Below are 24,412 nucleotides of genomic sequence, written 5' to 3' on the forward strand. Positions count from 1 at the left end.
TGAGTGGGACGATGCTCAACCAACCGAGCCACCAGCCAGGGGCTGACCTGTCCCTCTGGCCTCAGGGCCCCCCCCGGCAGCTGGAGGTGGGGTGGTGGTGGCCGTGGGTGTGAAGGCGCAGGCTGCGGGCACTGGGTGGGGGGCACCACAGGGGGCCCCCAGCACAGCTGGCTTTGGAGAACTGCTCTGGGCGTTGCCCTCCGGACCCGCTGGAATCAAACAGCTTTTCTCTTGGAGGAGCAAATCTCTGGAAATTTCCACTCTGCCTTCTGGCCTCGGCTGCCCCCTGGTGGCGATGCCCCTGCATTGCAGTGTCCCCTGGGCTTGGGGGTCAAACGGGAGTTTCCATCCCAGGAAGGGAGACCGTGGGCCACGCGCTCCCTGCCCAGCCACACGCCGCCACCGAGAAACAAGGCCACGGCGCCGCCGCCGGAGGCTGCCACGTGATAGAATGATTTATTAGAACAAATTCCATGACAAATCATATAAAATAACCATTTTCTGAAAGACACCCACAGACCACCTGAGGACAAACCCGGAGGCGCCTCCGCGAAGCCGGACAAATAAGTTACTGACCCCGGGTCGGGGCTGGAGGGGACACGCGTCTGTGAATAAAAAAGTGTGCGGCGACCGGGAGGGTGGGCGGGGAGGGCCTCGCGGCCGGGGATCCGTGGCCACCACGTGTCCAGCGGCTGCGGGCGGGGCGTGGGGATGCGGGTGGGACCAGCACTAGCACCTCCTCCGAGGGGCTCCGCAGGCTCTCGGGGGGACGCCAGGCAGGGACCCCACTGCCACTCACACACGTAAACATGGGGGGGGGGGGCGCAGGCCACGCCCGGGCGCCCAGTGTAAACAGCCACGACCCCTGTGGCCTCCGTCCAGCTGCAGTGCCCGCCCCCCCAGATGCTCCCTCGGCAATCGACTCGCATGCAGACATCAGGGGCTGCCCTGCGCACCCACACCACTCTGGTCGAGGGGGCACCCCGCCCCCCAAACAAGCTCTTTGGATTAGAGGCTCCAGAAACACAGGCCCCCAGGAGGGGCCGCCTGGCATGTTCCCACCAACAGAATCCTGAGAAAACGAACCTGCTCCCGGGGCCTGTCCCTGCCCCATGGACGGGGCCTGTGGGGCCCGAGCTGAGTGTAGATGCCCCGTTAATGCCCGGCGTCCGGGACGGGCGGCGTGCTGCCTCGGGAGCTCCTGGGAGCCCGGCTGCAGCCACTTTGGCCGGCAGTCGCCTCCACCTGGCCCAGAGGCCCGCGAGCCAAGAGCAGGGGCCGGCACCACCGCTGGGGCAGGCCCTGCACACGCAGATGTGCCCGGGCTGGTGGGGAGCAGGGGTGGGCGTGTGCGTGCACCTGCCAGGCGGCCGCCCGCCCAGCAGCCTCCCGCAGAGGCCGGCACGCTTGGGTCTGCAGCTGTGTTGGCACCGAAGGCGGGAAGTGCTGGGGCCCCTGCCCGGCCGATGGGCCCTGGGCAGCTGGCGCGGCACCTGCCTGGCCTGCACCCTCGCGTCCCGAGGCATCCAGCCCCTCCGCTCCCTGTTTGGCACTGAACGACCCACGGATGCCCCCTCCCCTGCCGGCCCGGCCAGCGCCCGGGGACACGCCAGGCAAGCACGCGCTCCAGCCCACGAGGCCGGCGGGCCCTCCAGGCGGGGAGGCTGCTGAAATGGAACAAACTACTTTCCTCCAAAACTAAAGACAAAAGAACAACGATGCAGAGGGCACGGGAGGGCCCGGACACCGGCCCTTGGCAGCGGCCGCAGCAGGAGCTGGGCCAGGAGGCCGGCGGGTGGGGGCAGGTGCTGGCTGGGGGCGGAGGGGGCCTGGTGCGGCACCGCCCGTGGGGTTATGGCACGTGTGGGGGTCTTCACGGCGAGCCGGCCACAGCCGGGAGGGGCCGAGGCGGGGGGAGGGGGGGGCGGGGGCAGGGACACGGGCACACGGGGCGCGGCCCGGCCCCTAGATCAGGAACCGCTCTGAGTCCGGGAGGAAGTCGGGGAGGAAGGCAGGGTCCGGGAGGCCGGGGGACCCACAGGGGGCCCGCTGCGGGAAGCCCCTCAGGGTGAGGGCCGAGGGCGGCGAGGCCGGGCTCTGGGCGGGTGGCCGGCCCTTCCCGAGGGGGCCGGAGCCGGCGGAGCCCCTGTTTGCCGCGAGCAGGTCCAGGTTCCCGCTGGGGTCCACGATGGCATTGATGACTGCAGGGGGGGCAGCGTCAGGGGAGGGTCCTGCCCCCCCACACACCCACCCTGCGTCTCCGCCCAGGTCCTCGCCTCCACCCCAGCTGGGCCACCCACCTTCCAGCTGCTTCTGCACGCGCCTCAGCTCCTTCAGGATGGAGCTGATCTCCTGCAAGAGGGGGGAGGAGGCTGATGGGCGGGGCCTGACCACCGAGGGTCCCACCCTGGGCCAGCGCCCAGGCCTCTCTGCAGCCAGGGCTGTGGATGGGGGTCGGGCCCTGCCTGTGGGCTGTGGGCTGTGGGCTGTGGGTCGGGGCCCTGCTTGTGGGCTGGGGGATGGGGGTCGGGCCCTGCCTGTGGGCTGGGGGACGGGGGTCGGGCCCTGCCTGTGGGTTGGGGGATGGGGGTAGGGGCCCTGCCTGTGGGCTGGGGGACGGGGGTCAGGCCCTGCCTGTGGGTTGGGGGACGGGGGTCGGGCCCTGCCTGTGGACTGGGGGTCGGGGGACGGGGGTCGGGCCCTGCCTGTGGGTTGGGGGACGGGGCTCGGGCCCTGCCTGTGCCCGCACGGCCGCCCAGCTCACCTTGTTGGACGTCTTCAGGATGGGCACCTCGTTCTCGGCGTTGATCCGGGCCTCCAGGTCCTCCCACGCGCGCCCCGAGTTCTGGAAGAGGATCCTGCCCAGCCGGGGGGCGGGGGGACAGACAGGATGGTGACTGGGGCCTGAGCACCTGCCCTGACCCCGTCCTGTGCCCCAGGGGAACCTGAGGCCCAGAGCAGGCCCTGGGCTGCTGGTACCAGCGTCCGTCTCTGCCTGGCCTGGGTCAGGGCGGGGGAGGGGGTGCCCCGGGCTCAGGGTCAGTGTCCGGGAGCGGCAGGGTGGGCGGGTGTGTGCGTGTGCGTGTGCGTGGGCGTGGGCGCACGTGTGCCCTCGGAGGACATCAGCCCCACCGTGCACATGTGCCTGTGGGTCTGAGGGTGTCCAGCTGGGCCCCCCGGCCCCCCCTTCCCGGCAGGGCTCCCGCCGCCAGCGGAGCACCGGGGACTCACTTCATCTTCTCGGCAAGGTGCTCCGTGTTCTCGCGGATGGCCTGGGACAGCTGGGACACAGGGTTCAGCATGAGGTTATCGAAGATCACCTGCGGGGACCAGGCGTCAGCACAGCACGCCGGCCCCCAGAAAGCCCTGCTCCTCCCCCCGCCCCCGTCCCCGCCCTGAGGGACCCCCGGGCGCGGCCAGGTCGGGGAGGGCTGCCTGCCTCCTCGCGGCTCCGAGGCCGCGTCTTGTTGGCCAGGGTGTCCTCACGGCGGTCGTTCATGTTCTGGTCCAAGTCCCGGGAGTGCAGGGAGCCGGGCGGCACCTTCTGGAAGTTGAGGCTGGCCTCTGGGATGCGCTGCACCAGCTGGGGGGCCGGGGGCGGGTCAGCGGAGAGAGCGGCACCCCCCCTGCTACGACCCCAAGCCTGGGGCTCAGGGACCCCGGACGCCCCCCCCCCCCCCCCCCCCGATGGAGGCAGGTCCTGGACCTCGTGCTCCCAGGTGGCCTCCGTGAGGGCCCACAGCTCCCTCGTCCTCGGCCCGGCCGGCTCACCTCCTCGCGGGCAGAGATGGTCGAGGCGGGGGTGCTGGGCATGTTGCCGAGGGAGGCGCTGCGGGTGGGTCCCGGGGGGCCCAGCGTGTCGCCGTCCCCCGCCACGTCGTGGATCTCCCGGGCGAGGATGGCCACGTCCTTCACCAGCGTCTGGCTCAGTCTGCGGCAGGAAAGGGGCAGGTCTGTGGGGCCTTCCCAGCCTGCCCAGCGGGGGGGGGGGGGGGGGGCGGGGAGGGGGGCGGGCAGGAGGACTCGATGCTCCCTCCCGGGCCACACCCTCCCAAGGATGAGTGCCTCCCAGGGCAGCCGCTAAGCGGGGCATGCAGCCTCCCAAACTTCGCCCAACCGGCCACTGGCAAGGGCTCCCCTGGGAGGCACAAGTCCCGGACGTTGGGGAGGAGGTGGGCGTGGGGGGGGGGCGGGGGCAGGGCCGGGGCAGGGAGTTTGGGCAGAGACACCCACAGGCTCCCAGGCAGGCACCCCCCCCCCTCCTCCTCCTCCTCCGGTGACGGGCTAAACACCAGGGCTGCCACAGAACACGGAGCCACACAAGCCCTGCTCTGCAGGGAGGGAAACTGAGGCAGGAGAGGGGGCGGGGTCTCAGATGAGAGTCAGAATGGGGCCGAGGAAAAGGCAGGAAAACACACAGAAGCCAGGGACCTCCCCACCACGTAGGGCGGCCAGGGAGCTGAGCCCCAGCACCAGCCGGCCCGCCTCCCGCTCCACAGTGACACCCGGCTCCCTGAGGCTCCCAGACCACCCAGCCAGGACCCTCCTGCCCTCCACGGGCCCTGCACGGCCCGATCACTGCTGAGAGAACGACCGCAACCCCCCAACACACCTCTCTGCACCCCTGGCCTGGAGGTGGGCCTTCTGCTAAATGACTGCACACGGGAGCACATCTTTAACACAAACCTTCTCGGAGGCCCGCCTCCCACCAGAGGTCCCCACCTCCCAGGAGCATCGGCATCCACCCACCCATCTCTATCTGACATCCACCCCTCACCCACCCACCCATCCATCCACTCATCCATCCTCCCATCCACTCATCCACCCTTCCATCCACCCATCCATCCACCCATCCATCCACCCTTCCATCCACCCATCCAATTACCCACCCACCCATCCATCCACTCATCCATCCTCCCATTCACTCATCCACCCTTCCATCCACCCATCCATCCACCCATCCACCCATCCATCCATCCATCCAATTACCCACCCACCCATCCATCCACTCATCCATCCTCCCATCCACTCATCCACCCTTCCATCCACCCATCCATCTACCCATCCATCCACCCATCCACCCATCCATCCAATTACCCACCCACCCATCCATCCACTCATCCATCCTCCCATCCACTCATCCACCCTTCCATCCACCCATCCATCCACCCACCCATCCATCCACTCATCCATCCTCCCATCCACTCATCCACCCTTCCATCCACCCATCCATCCATCCATCCAATTACCCACCCACCCATCCATCCACTCATCCATCCTTCATCCACCCATCTATTCACCTGATCTATCCCTCACCCTTATCCATCCTCCCATCCAATCACTCATCCATCCAACTACCCATCCATCCATCCACCCAATAACCTACCCATCCATCCTTCATCCACCCATCCATCCATCCACCTGACCATCTATCCCTCACTCTTATCCATCCTCCCATCCAATCACCCATTCATCACCCATCCATCCATCCATCCATCCAACCATCCAATTACCCACCCACCCATCCATCCTTCATCCACCCATCTATTCACCTGATCTATCCCTCACCCTTATCCATCCTCCCATCCAATCACTCATCCATCCAATTACCCATCCATCCATCCACCCAATAACCTACCCATCCATCCTTCATCCACCCATCCATCCACCTGACCATCCACCCCTCTTCCCTCCTCCCTCCTCCCATCCATCCAAAGAGCATTTGTGAAGCCCATTTGGGAAGAAAGCCCAGCCCCAGCCCTGCCCTTGGGGGGCTCTTGGCCCCCAAGGGAGGCCCCCCGGTCCAGGGTGCCCACCTGGCGATTTCCGCGATCTCCGCCGTCTGCACAATGAACCCGTAGGGGTCGGGCTCCTCCTCGTCGTCGGTGTCCCGGAGGCCGGGGGCCCGGGGCCGGGCCCGGGTGGAGCCAGCCCGAGGGGTCTGCGTGGCTGTTGAGGCACGGGAACGCGTGTGTTTGGGGGAGCCGTGGCGGGAGCCGTGGCGGGAGCCGTACTCCTCCTCCGAGGTGGACGTGCAGTCGGAGCCCTGCTGCCGGCGACGCGCGCCTGGGCGAGTGAATTGGTTCCAGAAGCAAGAACAGAACGGGGCAGCGCTCAGCTCCCGTGGCAGCCCAGGCTCCCCCAGCAGGCCTGGTGCCACACCCCGCAGCCCTGAAGCTGGCACCCTGCACCCTGGCACTCAGCCGAAGTGCCGGCAGCAGCTAAGCGCCCGGGTCCGTGAGGCCACACCAGCCCAGGCACATGCAGGGCTGGGCAGCCTGGCTTCTCCACGGACCAGGCTGTGCGTCAGGTGGGAGCTGTCCTGGTGGCAGGGAAATGGTGCCCACACACCAGGTGGGTAAACTTCCCCAGTGGGTTGGCCCAGCCCTGGGTGGCTGAGCATGGCCTGGCCTGTGGGCAGAGCCTGGCCTCACCCCTCGAGACCTCCCTGCACCTGCCTGACCCTTCACCTGACCCTGTGCAGCCTGCTCTGAGCTCCAGGGGGGCCATGCCGTGCACAATAAATACAAGGGGGCGCGGGCAGCATTCGCAGCAAGCCACCCCTTCCTCCCATGCACCCCACGGCTCAGCACTGCTTGGAACTAGCTCTCAGGCTGAGCCAGCGTAGGGAGGGGGAGGGGTGGCCGAGTGGGGGAGGGGGTGTCTGGGTTGGGGAGGGGAGTCCAGATAGGGTAGGGGGTGTCCAGGTGGCAGCAGCAGCAGCAGCAGCGTCTACACCTTAAACCAATTCACTCGGAGCTGCGGGTCAGCCCCCCGTGGGTAAGCCAGCTGGGTAGGCATGAATGTCCAGCCCCCCTGGGCAGGAGGCCAGCTCCAGTGGCCACAGCAGCCCAGCCCCTCCTTGCTGCACACGTGGCTGCAGGTGACTCGGGTAGGGTGGGGAGAGGGACACAGCTGTCCCTTGGCCACAGGGCCCAGGCTCACAGGCACCTGGGGCGCCGCACCCCCACAGCAGCGGGCAATGTACCCTCCCCTGGCCCCAGCCCACACGGACGGCCCAGCCTGCACAAGGGCCTCACACGCCACCAGGGTCCCAGCTGAGGTCCCAACTCCCGGGAACAGGGGGACACACCCAGGTCCCCCCCAGGAGATGGAGGGGCTCCTCCATCCGGGACACCTGGCCATGGCCGGGGTCTCCCGCCCTCACACCAGGCCAGCGGGACACCTGGGGGCTGGGCACCTGCCCGCGAGTCCTCGGTGACACGCCCGCCCACGGATCAGGGCTCCGTGGGGCCTGGGCTGCCCCAGGAAGCTGCCCCCCTCCGCCCGCCCGCCCCCAGGGCACTCACTGGGTGAGGAGTAGCGGGCACTGCCCGGGCGGGCCCTGCTGAAGGGCTGGCGGGCGGCCGGGGTGGCGTTGGCGGCCTTCCGGGCGGCGGTCTGGGCCTCGGCCCGGGTGGGCTTGCGGCCCGTGCAGGACAGCTCTGCGCTGCGGCCGGAGAAGCCGGCGCGGGCGGGCGCCGCCTCGGACTCGCTGGGCCCCGTGAAGGAGCCCGCCCGCTTGCGGGGCATGGCCAGGATGTCCAGGCGCGAGAGCTTCTTGGCCTGCTCGGCGGCCGGGCGCCCCGCCGGCTCGTGGCTGGCCGGGGGCCCCCGCTCACCGTCCGCGGCCTCCGTATCGGAGGCGTCCCCCAGCCGGGCCCGCCTCAGCCGGGAGGCGCGTGTGGGCCGCGGGGTGGACAGGCTGTTGGAGCGGGTCAGCGCCTGCTGCACCTTCTGGGCGCTGGCCGACACGCGGCCCTGCTCCTCCCGGGCGGCCGGCGACGGCGGCGGGGCGGCGGGCTTCCGGCGAGACCCCGGCCGCCCGGCCCTGCTGAGCGAGGGCGTCTCGTGGTCGGAGGTGGCCGTGTCCGAGCCGTCCCGGGCCAGGCCAGAGCCGCGCTCCTCCTCGGGCCAGTCCAGGGACCCCTGGCCCCGCCGCACAGCCAGGCGCCGCCCGGGCTCCCCGCGGCCCGCGTCCGTGGGGCCCACCAGGCGACGAGGCTTCTCCGAGAGCCACTCCCGGGCGCTGCTCGGGGGGACGCCCCCCAGGTCCTGCGCGGCCGGCGGGGACGGCGGCTTCTCCCGCTGCAGCCCCAGCAGCTGGGGGCTCGTGGGGCTGGGCCCGTTCTTGCCGCTGAGCAGGCTGACCGTGCTGGCCGTGTCCACGTCGGAGTCCCCGGACAGGGAGTCCTCCGGAGGCCCCGGGGCGCTGCCCGCCTCGCCCTCGCCCTCGCCCGCGGCCGCAGACTTAGAGAGCAGCCGGGCCTCCAGGGCGGCCAGGGCCGTCTCGGTCTCCTTCAGGATCAGCCGGGTGTCCTGGGAGTGGACGTCCAGGCGTGAGGCCCGGGCCGCGGCCAGGTCCTGCAGGAGGGGGTGGCTGGAGATGTTGGGGAGCTGGCCGGGCGCCGGGGGGCCGCTGGCCGGCTCCTTGGTGAAGCTCTCCTGCCGGATGAAGGCTGTGGCCTCCCTGCCCGGGGCGGGGCCCTCGGGCTCGAGCGACCTGCCCGTCTGCAGCCTGAGGGCCATCCTGCCGCTGGCGCTGACGTACACACCGTCCCTCGCGGGGGCGCTGGGCTGGGGCGCCCGCCCCGGGCCCTCAGCCTCCCCCGGAGCCGCAGACGTTTTCCGGGGAAGGGCCGCCTCCCCGTTCTGGTCCCCGATGAAGAAAGCGCTGGGGGCCGGCTCCCCGGAGGTCCTAGGCGAGCACCGGCCCCTCATCCACACCAGCCCCTCCTGGGGGCTCCTGCGTCTCTCCTCCTGGGGGCCCCCGCCTGGCTCGGGGCCCCGCCCCCCGTCCGACCCGCTGGCATCACTGAGGCTGTCGGGCTCCACGTCCTCCTGGCCCAGTAGGCGGCCGGCCGGCTCGCTGCCCGGCTCCGGGGGCCCAGGCCCACTCTTCCTGGCGGCCTCAGGGCCAGCGGGGCTGCCCGCCCTGTCGCTGGGGAGCTGGGGGAGCAGCCGCCGCTGGCGCACAGGCACGGCCGCCTCGAGCTCCCCAGCCCTGCGCCCCGGGCCGTCCTCTGCGAAGACAAGGGCAGTGGTCAGAAGGGCCGCCGGCTGCAGGGTGGCACGAGCTCGCCCCCCTGCCCCTGGAACAGCCCTGGAGCCACTTACCCACCAGACCCGGGTCCGAGTAGCTGTCAGCCAGGCTGGCCCAGCGGGACGCCCACTTTGGACCTCCAGGGGAGCCTGGCACTGGGGGGTCCTGCAGGGAGAAGGCAGGGGTGTGTCTACAGGGTGTGGGAGCCCCACGGAGAGGGGCCGGGGCACGAGGGGTGCCCAAGGCAGCCATCCCAACACCTGGCTCACAACGCCATCGCCATGTCCGCCACGAGTCCCCCCCCCCCCCCCCCGCACCAACAGCCAGACGCCCTCCCCTGGGCTGTGAGACCCCAACATGCCACCTGCACCTGGGCCCAGCACAGCGGCTGAGACCAGCAGCCACGGCTCAGCCCAGCCCTGCCCGCGGGCGGCGCACACCCAGGTGCCCAACTGGACTCAGGGCCTCAGCGGCCGCCGAGCCCTCCCCCTGGCCCAGCCACCTGCCAGGGGGCCCGCTCCTCGGGAACGTGTGGGGCCCAGCCTCGTCTGGGGCCTGGAGTCCAGCTCCGGGCAGAAGCAGAGCCTGAGTGAGCGCATGCAGGACGCAATGGCCCCGCGTGGACCCTGGCGCTGCCTGCGCGTGACCTGCTCGTGGCCTGCGTACCTGGAGGTCCCCCTGGGGGGCCACGCTCACCGGCCGGGAGGTGAGCTCCTGCAGCAGGGACACCCGCTGGGCCATCCCGTCGCCGCCGTCCTCTCCGTCCCCGCGGATGACTGGGCGGAAGATGGCCGAGGACGCCCTGGAGAGGTCAGGGGCCTCCAGTACCCCGAACACCTGCGGGAGGGACGGGAGGGACAGCGGCTAAGGTCAGGGCACGCCCCGCCCCCGAACACGCCCCGCCCACCTCCGCCCAGGCACGCCCCGCCCCTGAACACGCCCCGCCCGCCCGGGGACAGGGGCCCTGATTGGCCGGCCGGCGCTGGGCCCCCAGCCGCGCGGCACCTGGTCGATCATCTTGCGGGCCTCCTCCACCTCCTGGTCCTGCGCCTCCGTCTCGATGGTGTAGGTGCCCGCGTCGCTGAGGCTGTCGTCCTCCTCCTGCCTGCGCGCCTTGGTGAGCTGGGGGTCGGCGGGGGGCGGCGGGGGCGAGGGGGCCACGGGACTGGCCCCGCGGGGCGTCAGAGGGGTGGGCAGTGCCGCGGGCGCCCTCTCGGGGCCGGGGCCGGGCCGGGCGGCCGGAGAGCCCTCCCGCAGACACTGCGCCATGAAGTCCTGGGCCAGGCGGGAGCGGCGCCCCACGGAGCCGAAGGGGCGGGCGGCGGCGCGGGCGGGGGCCGGGGGGCCGCTCAGCCGCTCCTCCGTCTTCTCGCGCTTGAGCGAGCTGGCCCGCTGCGGCCCGGAGCTGCCGCCCGCTCCCCGGGGCGGGGCCGGGGCCGGGGCCGGGGCGCCCGCGCGGTCCCTGTCGGCCGGCCCGGGGCCTCGGCGCCTGTCGGGCTTGGCGTCCGCGGGCGGGGCGTGCGTGAAGGACTGGGAGCGCTTCTTGCGGGGCGTGTCTTCGTCGAAAAACTCGATGACGAAGGCCTGCTGGTTGTGCAGCAGCTCCTGGGGGTCCCGCTTGATCTGCCTCTGCAGCCGCGCCTGCTCCCCGTTCTCCACGGGGACCCCGGCCGCCGCCGCCGCCGCCGCCTTGGCCACCGGGTCCTCCGAGTCGCTCTGCGTGCCGTCCTCGTGTTTGTGGCCTGGGGGCGGGGACCCCAACTCATGAGGCCCAGGGGGGCCCACACACCCAGCCACAGCGCCCCGCTCCACACGGGACCCAGCGCACGGGACCAAGGCGAGCACCAGGGACACGCTGGTCACCCCCGAGGGGCGCGCAGGAGGCAGCCGAGCCGTGGTTCTACCTCATCGCGGATGCTTCTCTCTCCCCCTCTCCCTTCCTCTCGGAAATCAATAAAAATGTATCTTAAAAAAGAAAACGGGAGATAGACACTGACGGAGCTGAGTGGGCCCTGCACCGGGAGGGCCGTGGGCCGCCGCGGGCACTCACCCTTCAGGGTGCGGGTGTGGACGGGCAGGTCGCTCTTGGCGCTGTGGCGGTCGTCGCCGGGGCCCGCCTGGCGCAGCAGGCTGGGGTCGTTCTGCACCAGCCAGTCGGCCACCTTGGTCTCCGCGGAGACCACCTCGCCGGGCGCGGCCTTGCCCGGCGGCCGCCGCTGGCGCAGGGAGAACTTGGTGACGTGGTCCTTGATCTTCACCTTGCCCGGGTTGCAGTCGTCAAACTCGATGGTGAAGGAGGCGTGGCTCTGCACCACGGGCGCCCCGCCCGGCTCCACGTCCTTGGTGGGCGCCTCGTGTGCGGGCACCTCGGGGGGCCTGGGCGGCGGCTGCGAGGCCTCCTTCGTGGGGATCTCGAAGTAGCTGGGCTCCCGGCGGAAGGAGTAGCCCTGGGGCTCCGTGGGGGCCCGGAGGACGGGCGGCGTGCCAGCCAGGTCCCCATCCTGCTGAGCCAGCTCCTTGGGCCGCTCTGGGGAGTCGGGGGGGACACCTCCTCAGGTGGGACCGAGGGCAACACCCTCACCCACCACCTCCCCTGGACTGGCAGCTCCAGGCCAGGCCGCCCTCGGGAGTCCGGGGCTCGCAGGGCCCTGTCCGGCCGGGGACCTACCTGGGTACGGCCCCTCCGGCGGCCTGTCCTCCGGGGGGGTGCCCGCATCGTCCTCCCCCCACCAGGAGGGCTGTCCGTACAGGGGTGTGCGGTAGGCCGCTGCTTCTGCAGAGGGAGCGTGGACTCTGGGTCACGGGGGCCCCAACCAGACAGGGCAGACCCCAAGCTGGGAGACTGGGGTGGGAGGGAAGCCTGGCATCGCCTCCCAGCTCAGCCTGCAGCTGCCCAGGACCCAGCCAGCTGCCAACAGCTCCAAGACTTTCCACGTTGAGGATGACAGCTCATGGCCATGAGCCCACGGCCATGTACCTCCCCAGCCCAGCGGGGCCTGAGCGCCAGGTGGGTGCTGTGGGCAGGCTGGCCTCAGGGGACCACTGTCCTCAGCACCCATCCTGGGCGGGCAAGCCCTTTACCCTGCCCTGGGCCTCTGCCTCCAGAGCCGGCCCGACGGGGAGCCCACATCCAGAGCCTGCCTCTTCCCAAGGCTCCGCAAGGGGGACCCTGGAAGCTGCGTGCCACCAGTCTGACTCGACCGCATGGGGTGCGGGGTGCACGGGTCTGTGTCTGCAGAATGCAGGAATGCGGGCACACACAGTGGGTGTGTCTGTAGAGCTGGAGGGCTGGGGCGTGCACAGGTGAGTGCATGTACACAGGTGCAGGAATGTGGGCACACTGGGTGGGTGTGTCTGCAGGGGACAGGGAGCACAGTGGGTGTGTCTGCAGGGGACAGGGTGCGCAGGTGGGTGTGTCTGCAGGGGGCAGGGAGCACAGTGGGTGTGTCTGCAGGGGGCAGGGAGCACAGTGGGTGTGTCTGCAGGGGACAGGGTGCGCAGGTGGGTGTGTCTGCAGGGCGTGTACATGGGCACCTGAGCTCATATGTGAGCGGGTTGTGCCATGGCTGCTGGGGGTGGGAGCCCAGGAGGCTGAGGTGGAGCGGGGAGTCATGGGGCGTGAGAGGACTGCTCCCCGTGAGGTGAATCAAGGGGAGCCTGTGGGGAGCCGCGTGGAGGGCAGGCCTGTGTGCGCTCCCGGCCCCGCTGCAAAGCCGTCCGTCGTACCTGTTCCGGGTCTCCGGTCCCGCTCCGGCCTGGGGTTCAAGGACTCGCAGTAAGGCGTGTGCTCCGGCAGGGCCTCGCCCCTCTTGGGCGAGGGCCCCTTGACGCTCACCTGCAGCTGGCTGGTGTACTTCTCGTGCTGCGGGAGGAGGGGGTGAGGGGCAGCCTGAGCCCCGCCTGCTCCATGCCCCAGCCTGGGGGGGGGCCCTCAGACCACAAAGCTTCCGGGGGAGCAGCTTGCTTAGGTGGAGGAGGGGGTGGGCAGCCATACCAGAGGGAAGACTGCCAACCCAGCCCCACCAGAGCGGGGTGGGCAGGCCCCAGACCACGGGGTCAGCCACTCAGGGCTGTGGGGTGAGGGGGGAGCAGTGGCCTGTCCAAGCAGATCGTGAGAGCATATGTATGCATGTGCATGCATGTCTGGGTGTGTGTATGTATGTGCATGCATGTGTGTCTGCCCACGTGCCTATGTGAATGGGTGCTCACTCACATACACACGTCTGCTCATGTACGTGTGTGTGCACGAGTATGTCTGAAAATGTACACACATTTTCGTATGCCTTTGCATGTGTGCGCATGTGTGGGTGTCTGTGCATGTGTGTGCTTATGTATGTCTGCACCTGTACACATGTGTGTGCGTGTGTGGGTATAGGTGTCTGTGCATGCCAAGGCCACCTGGCTGAGCTCTGCAGTCACCAGAGCTGGGCTCACACTGGCTGTCCACCCAGGGTCTGTGCAGAGCCCAGGCTCATTCGGAAAGTGAGCTGAGACCCAGGACCCTCAAGCTGGGCTGCCAGCCTCAACCCCTCTTCTACCTGCTGCTGGCCACCCACGGCGGCCGGATCAGGGTCCTGCCAGGGCTCAGGCTGCTAGGCAGGGCCTCTAGGGCCCCAGCTACACCCACCAGCCACGCCTCCCGTGGTGGCCACGGCAGCCTGGCGGGGAATGAGTCTCTCCACTGGCCGGACTGGGTGACCCTGCAGAGCAGGCCAGGCCGGCTGCAAACCACAGCCAGGCCAGGGTTGTGGGGAGGCTGGGGTGCTGGCCAGGGAGGGTGGGCGGTGGGGAGTGGAGGGCTGGGGAGACACAGGGACACGCGGCCCCGTGGCGGGGGTGGGGGTGGGGGTGGGGTCCCGGCCGAGCGCTGGTACTGACCCTGAGCGCCTCCTCAGGGACGCGGTGCTGCACGCGCTCCAGCACGTACATGTTGGCATGTGGCAGGGAGTTAAGGAGAACGGGGGAGGGGACAGCAGCTCAGCCCCGGAGATAAGAGGCCGCTCCCGGCAGGCGATTCAGGGGGGAGGGCCTGGCATCAGGTTGCCCCTCCCCCCGAGTGTGGCCACCGACCGGGCATGAGTCCACACCGCGGGCACAGTCTGCACCCTGTGCTGCCCCCACTGCAGGGGGTGGAGGGCAGAGGCCACTCCAGGTCCCACACATACATGCCCGAGGGCTCGGGGCACACTGTGCACCCCCCACTCCCCCCGGGCATGGCAGGCCGGAGCCCCCGAGGGCACCCCCCTCCAGCCATCCCAGAGCACCCAAGTCCCGGGGTACCAGGGCCTCGGCCAGCAGCCGAATGTGGGCTGCTACAGCACCGCTCCTGTCGTGTGCACGGCCCCCGCTGCCCGGCGGAAGCACCGCCCCACTCACCGTATTCTGGCCCAGAACGCCGGGCCTGCAGCCCCCAGGCCACACGGGCTCTGGGTCCCAGGGAGCGCAGGCCAGCGGGCGGGCGGCAGGGGCTGGTGTGGCGTTCATCCCTGCCACCCTCTCAGCCCAGCTGTGTCCGCTGAGGCCCCCACCTGCTCCCAGGATAAGGGTGAGGGTGGCCTTGGGCCTGGGGAGCCAGGAGGGAGAGCGGCAGAAAGGATATCGTAGCCGAAGCGGATGACATCGTTGAGCTTCAGCGTGATGTACTTCTGGTCTGGGATGCGCACCTCATTCACGAACGTCTGCGGGGAGACAGGCTGGCTGAGGGGGAGCCGGGCTGGCTGAGGGGGAGCCAGGCCGGCTGACTCTGGAGCCCCTTCCCTCTGGCTCTGGGCAGGCACTGCCCTCTGGCACACGGGCACCAGCCGCGAGACCACAGGCAGGACAGATGCCGCCGAAGGTGGGGGGTCGAAATGCCAGGCCTCGCCCGGTGCCCAGGGACGCGATGCAGCCCCTCCAACTGCAAACCCCTGGCCATCTCTCTCTGGGAAACAGACTCTCTCGTCCACAGACTCTGCTGGCCCCGGGCCCCAGCCAGACCCCACGGTGCCCTCAGGAGCAGCGAGCACACGCGAGGGCGGCCCCATGGCGAGGCTGGTCTGACTCCGCTCCCCACAGGAGCCTGCTGCGGGGGCCGCCTCCCCCCTGAGCTGAGGTCCTGGAGGGGCCGGGGCACCCAGCAGAGAGGTGTGGTCGGGAGTGGGGTGGGGACAGAGAGGGACAGAGTTGGGGTGAGGCCAGCAGAGGGCGGGGCCATGGAGTGGGGTGGGGCCAGTGCAGACTGAGGGGCCATGGCAGGTACTGGGCCAGTTAAGAGCGCGGGGCCATGGAGAGAGGCAGGAACAGTGCAGAGGGGCCACGAAGGGGGCGGGGCCAACGTAGAGGGAGGGGTGGGGCCGGTGCAGAGGGAGGGGCCATGGTGGGGGCGGGGCCAACACTCACCCCATTCAAGCTGCCCAGGTCCTTCACCCAGTGCTCATCCCGGTCCTGGTCGTAGTTGATGACGGCATGCTGCTTGTCCACACTGCGGGACTGGGGACACGGGCGACGTTCAGGTGACCTTCCCCGATAGGCCAGTCCCAGGAGGCAGAGGCACCCACAGGGGCCCCCATCGCCCCACCACGCCCCCAACGCCAGCCTCATACCAGAGCCCACGAGGTCCCACCCACACCTCGCACCTGGAGGGTGTGCGCCCTCCCAGCCCCCAGATCAGGCCAGAGATTTGCAAGATGCCGGGCCGGTTCCTCCCACCCCCTGGTGCCACCCTGGCCCCTCCCTTCGTGACCAGCCTCCACGGCACCATAGGCCAGTGCCCTCCCGTCCCCGTGGCTGCTCCCGGCTCTGCCTGGGAGGGTTGGGAACCCTCCGGTCCCAGCAGACCCGGCAGAAGCCAGAGGGAGGCCGGGGGCGGGGGGGGGGGCGGGGGGGGGACCGGGGAGGAGGGGAGAGGCCTCCCCCACTCCTGGCCCACCCAGCCGGCCTCCCGGGCTCACAACCGCTCCGAGTGATGGACACGTGCACCCGGACGTGGGTGCCGCCTCTCGGACCCTGCGGGCTGTGCATTCAGGCACAGGACTCGCACACCCTGGGCGCCCCGCCCCCGCACACACGTGCACATGGGTACTTCCCCCCGACACTGCCAATGCTTCCCCACCACCAGCCGCCAGGACCCCCCAGGACAGCAGCCAGCTCCCTCCTTCAGCTGGAGGGCCCAGCCCCGCTTCCCCCCACCCACACACACACACCTCCAGGGCTTGGGGACCAGGCAGGGACGGGTCAGGCCACCGTCCACCGGCTTAGGCACTGGCACGGCCGCCTCACCAGCCAAGAGGCCAGGTCTCAGCACGAGCTGCCTCCCCTAACCCCCCCCCCCCCTGCCCAGGCCCAGGCCCACGGCTGGAGGCCCTGGCCCATGAGGAGCCACATGTCCAGGCCCAGCCCCAGGAGACTCCAGCACCACCGGCCAGCCTTGGGCGCAGCACGTGACCCCGGGGGCCTGCCAGGCAGTGCCCCCAAGACTCCAGGCCGCCTCCACAGCACACACGGGAGCGAGGGGCCGTGCACTTGCTCCCCGCCGCCTGGGAAGGTGGCCCCGGACCCGAGTCCCTGCGTCACCACACCTCCCGGCCTCAGCTCTCACAGGCGTGTGCCCAGACCCTCCTCACCTGGGCTGCGGGCCACTATCCAGAGCCCAGGCTTCTCATACCCCCACCTGCCCAGCCTCGGGCACCACCCTGAAATGTCCCACAGTCTGGGGAGCCCCAGGGTGAGGCCTCCTTCCTCACCAGAGGCCGAGCCCAGGGCAGGGGAGGTGGGGGTGGGGGTGAGGGTGGGGGTGGGGGTGGGGGTGAGGGTGAGGGTGGGGGTGAGGGTGGCCTGGGCTCCGGCCCCGCCCCGCCCCCAACCAAGGTCACTGCAACCAGTTTGGATTCCGAGGCCCCGAGATAGCGGCTCGACCCAAAATGATGACACCACCGTGGGAGGCCTGGGGGCGCCGCGAGGAGGGAGAGAAGTGAGGGCAGGACCCACACAGCCTCCTGCGGCGGTGCAGGGGTGACAGAGGGCAGAACACAGTCTGCAGGGCCACCCTGAGCCCCCCGCTCCCCCAGCCTGGGAGGGAGGAACAGGGTGTCCCTGCCCCAGGTGCCCCCCCGGGGAGCCCCCAGAAAGGATCCTGCTGGCACTCCGGGAGCAGCCTGCCTCCTCCCAAAGCAGCGGGGCCCTGGCAAGCAGGGTCTGACCTTGAGACCCACTGCCCTCCCCCGGGCCTCACCTCTGCCCTGTCCTGAACGCCTCAGTGAAGCTGGCACAAGGCCAGCCAGCTCCCGGCCACCGGCACCACCTCCTCACGGCTCCTCGCTCTGCCCCACGCAGGCCTGCTGGGAGCTCACCTCCCCCAGAAGCCGGTCCGGTGACCCTGCCCGCGGCCTTGGCCAGAGCCTCCACGGCCTGGCGCCCAGGGCCACTGCGCTGCCCACTCGGGTCCTGCCCCCCGGGCCGCAGGGCACTGGAGGAGCTTCCCTGGGAATCCACAAAAATCAGCACCTCTCAGGCCGCCCCACCTCAGGCCCGGTCACTGCCTCTCTGGGCAGCCCCGGGTCAGGACCACGGCTCCTTAGAGCCCAGCCTGGCGGCGGGAGGATCGGCTCACCTCCCCCTGTGCCCCCTGCACCCCCATCACAGCCCAGGGCTCGGGAACAGGCCAGCTGCCCACTGGGCCAGAGGGACCCGCAGTCTCAAGGAAGCAAACCCTGAGCCGGGCCGGGCCCTGCCTGCTCATGGCCGGGATCGTCTGCTCAGGGGCCTCGCCGAGAAGGGGCACCGAGGGGGCACTGGTCTTGGGCTGCGCAAGCTCTGGGCCAGGATTCGGTGGGAGGGGCTGGCCCAGGCCTCGCCACCCCAGGCGACCAGGGGGGCGGCAGTGAGAGCACCCTGTCCCTCGCGCTTGGAGGCCACCTCTGATGACTGGCCCTGCAGCCTGAACATTCTCCTCCCTCTCCAAGCAGAAGGCCCCCCAATCCTGGCCACCCCCAGGCAGTGCCAGCGACCCAGCCAGCCCCGATCCGGCCTCACCTCCCTGACCGACCCCTGGCTTCCCAGCCGCTCCAGACACACACCCCTCACGCCTGGGTCCCCTGCCCAGGACCACCGCCCTGTGCCCACCGTCCCTCTCCAGCAAGATGCCCTGCCACCTTCGGGCTCCTTGGACACAGCCCACCCCCAACTGGCTCCCAAAGCCGGGGCTGCCCCGTCCACTCCTGGCCAGGGCTTGTCACCAGGCACAGCTCCTGCCAAGCCCCCTCCCGGACCTGGGGTCGCACCAGGGTTCCTCAGAGCAGGGAGGAACCCCACCGCCCCACCCCCACCCCCACCCTGGCCCAGAGGAGAGGCCGAGCGGAGGGAGCAGCTACAACTCAGACTCGTGGAACGGCTGACGCTCTAAACACAGAACACGGCGTCCGGGGAAGGGCCGTCCGTTCTCACTTTAAACGGAGCAACGATGTGCTTCCAACACTCACGCCCGCCGCCTCCGCGGGGGAGCCCCGCCCGGGGCCTCGCGATGGGCAGCAGCCAAACCCAGGCCCGCCGCCTCCTGCCAGCTCACCCAGCACGGCCCGCCCGGCCTGCGGAGTGTGCGGGCGCCGGGCTGCCCACGGCCAGTCTCCGGGGCAGGATGCCAGCAGACGAACCCCCGCTGCCACAGGCCCCCACCGGGGTGCAGGCTTGTGCGACCACGTGTTCACACACATACACACGCATCCGTGTGTGCACAGGCGTGTGTGTGCCTGTGCACTCACGTGTGTGCATACGCGTCCGTGCACGCATACACACCTGCACCGGAGCTCTGGCGCCAGGCGGACCTGGGCCGTGTCTCCCCCGCTGCCCGGAGTCCAGGCCATGACCCTCCTGCCCAGACCCGGGCACAAGCCTGCAGGCCGGCCTGGCTCCCTGGCCTTGCCCCCCCTCTCCACACGGCCTGCCCCTCGCTCTAAGCAGAGGCCCCTCCCCCACCACATCCACCCCAGCCCTAGTGTCACCTTCTTAGGGCAGGTGCGGGAGAGGCTGGAGCCCAGCGCAGGCCTGGTGGGAGGGGTGCCCTCAGGAGGGTGGAAGTGGCAGACAGGGACCCCCGGGCATGGGTAAGGGTGCGGGAAGGGCAGGGTTTGCCCCTGGACGGCAGGCAGGACGTCCATGCTGGTGGGGGCCCTGGTGGAGGGACAGGATGGCGGGTTTCCACAGCCCCGGCCTGGGCCCCTGTGACTGCGGGAGGCTAGGACAGGGGCGGAGGCGGGCGGCACTCCACACGCACTGCACGCCTGCAGACCCCCCAGGCCTCAGTCTCCCCACATGATGCACAGCCAGGGGCAGACACCCCGGCAGGCCCAGGCCAGGGCCCGGCCCAGCTTGAGGGCTGAGAAGGCCCTGCCGCTCCCACCCTGCTCAGGGCCCCCAGGGGGGGGACCCCAAACTCTTCCTGAGCACGACCCCCCAGCCCCTCTCAGCACACGGGAGGACGCCGGCCTGGGGCACCAGGCCCCGCACCCCACCCCCACCCAGGAGGCGCGGAGAAAGGACATGCGGCCGGCCGGACCTCCAGGGCCAGCCCCTCCCCTGCCCCGTCCTGGTCCCCAAGCGTCAGGCGGTGAGCCCCAGAAGCCGAACTCGGCCTCCCACACCCGGCCAGAGAGTCCTGATGCCGGTCCGGTGCCCGGCTGGCTGTGGCCCTGCCAGCTTTCCTGCCTGAGGCGCCCTCTCCCAGGGCACCTCCAGGGCACCAGCCGCGTGGACAGGCCTGAGGGTCGGAGCTGGCCCCGCGGCCCACACCGGCCCCGGCCCAGGAGCCGGACAGACCACTTCCCAACACCGTCCCGGGGCGGCCGGGCGCCTGAGTCCCACAGCAACGGAGCCCTGTGGCCACCCCGCAGCCGGAGCGTGCGGCCTGCACACGCCCACCAGGCCCAGAGCCCGCCTGCGCCCAGGCCCCGCTGTGCAGCCACCCCCCACCCGCCCGCCCCCCGGCCCCTACCCCCGCCCCCCTGCCGCCCGCTCACCTGCAGCATGAGCTCACACTCGTCGCGTCCCACGAAGATGAGCTCCCGCGGGAGCCGGTGGCGGGTGCCGCTGCTGCTCACCAGGAACCAGGAGGTGACGCTCATCTTGGCGCCCGAGAGGCCAGTCCGGCCTGGGGGTGGAGGGGTTGTCAGAGCGGCTCCCTGGTGGCTCAGGTCCTACCCGACCCCTAAGCCCAGCACAGACCCTGCCCCTCCGACGCCCAAGCTCCGCCCAGAAACGCCGGGCTCCCCCACCCCAGGCCCCAGCATAGCCTCCCTCTCCTGTGGGTGCTGCAGGGGTGAGTCTGGGCATCGGCGGCACGGCCTGCGTGTGGACCCACAGATGTCCCCGTGACCTGACCAGAGGCCGCTCCCCACAGTCAGGGTCCCCACCATGCCAGGCCCTCGGCACCCCACCCTCCCAAGACACAGATTCTCAGCCAGAGGCTCCGCTTCCCTGAGCGGGCACTCTGGGACCAGCCCTGGGCACAGGGGCTGGGGGGCAGCTGGAGGCAGGACCCTGACCCACCAATGCTCCCCACACCGAGAGGAGACCACACACCCCTCAGCGGCCACTGTGACCACCTGCAGGCGCCCCCTGGCCAGGCCAGGGCCGTGGTTGGGGCATCAGGCAACCTCTCCAATGCCCATGAGGGAAGGGGTGCCCGGGGGGGAAGGGGTGCCCGGGGAGGGAGGGGTGCCCGGGGGGAAGGGGTGCCCAGGAGGGAAGGGTGCTTTGGTGCCCAAGGTCCCGGAGCATCAGCAAAGGAGGATCTGAGGGCTGATGTGGTCGGACAGCAGGGGGCTGCACGGTGGTTTGAGGGGCACAGCGGGGGCAACCTGAGCAATGACAAGGGCTGATGTCACCCAGCCACCGGCAGACACTGCACACGCTCGCCACGAGCAGAGCTGTCCCGGCACCAGCACAGGGCACGGGCTCCAGGTGTGTGAACACACCTGCCACACCCATGTGCATGTGGCCTGGAGCACCACCCACATCCCACAGTGTCCTGGCCGCTCTCCTCTGCACACACTCACACCTGCACACCTGCATGGCACATTCACACTCACACCTGCATGGCACATTCACACTCACACACTCACACCTGCATGGCACATTCACACTCACACACTCACACCTGCATGGCACATTCACACTCACACACTCACACCTGCATGGCACATTCACACTCACACACGCACACCTGCATGGCACATTCACACTCACACACTCACACCTGCATGGCACATTCACACTCACACACGCACACCTGCATGGCACATTCACACTCACACATGCACACACTCACACCTGCATGGCACATTCACACACTCACACATGCACACACTCACACCTGCATGGCACATTCACACTCACACACTCACACACTCACACCTGCATGGCACATTCACACACTCACACACGCACACACTCACACCTGCATGGCACATTCACACTCACACACTCACACACTCACACCTGCATGGCACATTCACACTCACACACACACACACTCACACCTGCATGGCACATTCACACACTCACACATGCACACACTCACACCTGCATGGCACATTCACACTCACACACTCACACACTCACACCTGCATGGCACATTCACACTCACACACACACACACTCACACCTGCATGGCACATTCACACTCACACACTCACACCTGCATGGCACATTCACACACTCACACATGCACACACTCACACCTGCATGGCACATTCACACTCACACACACACACTCACACTTGCATGAAACATTCACACACACACATGCACACCTGCATGGCACATTCACACTCACACACTCACACCTGCATGGCACATTCACACTCACACACACACTCACACTTGCATGAAACATTCACACACACACACATGCACACCTGCATGGCACATTCACACACTCACACACTCACACTTGCATGAAACATTCACACACTCACACACTCACACTTGCATGAAACATTCACACACGCACACACTCACACTTGCATGAAACATTCACACACTCACACACGCACACTTGCATGGCACATTCACATACACATGCACACTTGCATGAAACATCCACAGACTCACATGATACACCTGTACCAGCACTGCACCCTTGCAAGACACACTTACATGACACACACATGCATACCCACAGTGCACATACTACACATACATGTTCACCACACACTGTATGTGTGCACACTGCACACACACGCTGAACACGGTGTGCACACACTACACGCATGCACACTACACACACATGTACACTGCAAACACACTCATACAAGCGTGCAAACCAGATCAAATGCATCCTGGGGCTCTCTTCAAAAGGAGGAGCTGTGAGTGACAGGAGGGTCAGGGAAGGCTGCTGGGAGGGGACACCTGAGCGACACAGGGGCAGGCGGAAGTGGGTACATGGCATGGGGGCGGGGGGGCATTCCAGGCAGAGGGAACAGCCAGGGCAAGGACCTGGGCCTCCAGCTCTGGGAGTCGGGTGGCTGGTCCTGGAGCCAAAGGGGAGCCCTGAGGCCCAGCCTGAGTTCAGGACCCGGCACAGGGGTCCCACGTCCACGGCCTGACCCGTGTGCAGAACAGGCGGAAACTCGCTAGGAGCTGAGTCAGTGACCGGGGAGCTGCTGGTGCCGGCACCGTGGAGGTCCCAGGCCCTGTCCCCGTCCCTGCAGGCCCGCACCATGGAGGTCCCAGGCCCTGTCCCTGTCCCTGCAGGCCCGCACCATGGAGGTCCCAGGCCCTGTCCCTGTCCCTGCAGGCCCGCACCATGGAGGTCCAGTCCCGTCCCTGTCCCTGCAGGCCCGCACCATGGAGGTCCAGTCCCGTCCCTGTCCCTGCAGGCCCCCATCATGGAGGTCCAGTCCCGTCCCTGTCCCTGCAGGCCCCCATCATGGAGGTCCAGTCCCGTCCCTGTCCCTGCAGGCCCGCACCCAGAGGCCTCTGCTACCTCCCAGGCGGGCAGTGGACCAGGCCAACACCAGGCCCCACCCAGCTGTGAAGGCCAAGGGACCGAGTGTCCCATACCCTCATGCTGCTGGGCAGGCAGATCTGAGGATGTGGACACTTCGCCCCAGGAGAAGGCAGCTCCGTCGGTCAGAGTCCTGTCGCCCTGGGCCCCCGGCACGTCCCCAGGGCCCACGGGGGCTGCCACTGGAGACCAAGGGGCGGGCACCACCCAGGCCCCTTCAGTCCTCGGAGGCCTCCACAGCCCCAACTCCTCAGAAACCCCTTCAGGCCGTGGGGGCACCCCCAGCCCATCATTGCTTTCCGGCCCTCAGCCCCTACCCCTGGGGGTCCCACACCTGCCACCACCTGCCCACGATGGGCAGGAGGCAGAGACCCCACCCAGAGGAGGCCACAGCCTTTGCGTGTGGCCAAGGGAGGCCCAACCCCGGCCCAGCCACGCTGCCTGGGAGCCGGGTGCTCTGCCACCCAGCGCGTCCTAAAGGCCCAGGCCCCCGGGCCATGGATGCTCCCCAACAGCCTGCCCCCGCTTCCAGGCTGGGCAGCCGCGTTGCTAGGAGGGAATAATAAACACCCCAAACGTGTCCCCTGGCCCCCCAGCCAGAGAGCCACCGCCGGGGGCGGGGGTGGGGGGGGGAGGCGGAGGTACAGGCTCTGGGGCTGGGAAAGGCGAGGGACAGGGGCCGGGAGGGGCCGGGCGGGCGGCTGGAAGGAGCAGACGGACGGAGGCCGGGACGGGCGTGGAGAGGAGGCAGGGACGGCAGAGAGACGGCGGCGGCGAAGGGAAATCAGGAGACGGAGGGGAGGAGGAGGGCACGGGGAGGGACGCGGGAGCAGAGAGACCAGCCGGGAGGCGGCGGCGGGAGCGCGGGCCGGAGGGGGAGGGAGGAGGGCGCCTGCTCCTGAATCAGCGCTCCCGGGCGGCCATGGCGAGCTGGTGCCGGGCCCGCGCCCCTTCCCAGGCCGCGGAGACGCGCCCGGCGGCCCCGCCCAGCCTGGCGCAGACCTGGGCCGTCTCCGCAGCGCAGGGACCGGCCCGGCCAGGTGCGCCCGCGGCCCCCACCCGCGCCTTTGTCCGGCCCGGCGGGGACTCCGATCGCTGCCCGGCCCCGGCCCCGGCCCCGGCGCCGGTCCTGCCCCCGCCCCGGCCCCGGCCGTACCCCTGCCCGCGTGGCCCCCGGGCGCACAGGTGCGGGCGGCACAGGCTCGGGCGCCGCGGGCGCAGGCGGCGCGTCTTACCTGCGGCTCGGCCCCGGCCTCCCGTCCGGCCGGCGAGCGCGGTCCCGGGGCCGCCACCTAGGACCTGCCCGGCGCGGCCCGCACGCGCGCGGAGCCCCGGCGCTGCCCGGGCTGAGCGGCGGCCTCGGCCTCCCGCGGCGGGTCCCTGACGTCTGC

General features: G+C 69.6%; 1 protein-coding gene across 2 annotated transcripts; it reads right to left on the reverse strand.

Annotated features, from left to right (window-relative positions):
- Positions 1 to 437: 437 nt before the first annotated feature.
- CEP170B (centrosomal protein 170B) lies at positions 438 to 20,136 on the reverse strand (the record flags this gene model as incomplete). 2 transcript variants are annotated; one of them, XM_081097545.1, is made up of 18 exons in its annotated part: positions 438 to 2,201; positions 2,301 to 2,352; positions 2,765 to 2,858; positions 3,232 to 3,320; positions 3,440 to 3,583; positions 3,772 to 3,931; positions 5,817 to 5,949; positions 7,311 to 9,023; positions 9,118 to 9,208; positions 9,710 to 9,880; positions 10,049 to 10,785; positions 11,094 to 11,570; positions 11,712 to 11,816; positions 12,770 to 12,905; positions 13,922 to 13,980; positions 14,643 to 14,721; positions 15,422 to 15,511; positions 20,032 to 20,136. In XM_081097545.1, 18 exons carry the CDS (start codon positions 20,134 to 20,136, stop codon positions 1,966 to 1,968), a joined length of 4,671 nt encoding a protein of 1,556 aa, XP_080953671.1. In that variant the 3' UTR covers positions 438 to 1,965. The 2 variants fall into 2 exon arrangements, with proteins under 2 accessions (XP_080953671.1, XP_080953670.1); XM_081097544.1 differs by having other exon boundaries at positions 5,817 to 6,066.
- Between the last annotated feature and the right edge of the window lie 4,276 nt (positions 20,137 to 24,412).

Source organism: Myotis nattereri (assembly GCF_964212035.1).
Source record: "Myotis nattereri genome assembly, chromosome: 1".
Classification (NCBI taxonomy): Eukaryota; Metazoa; Chordata; class Mammalia; order Chiroptera; family Vespertilionidae; genus Myotis; species Myotis nattereri.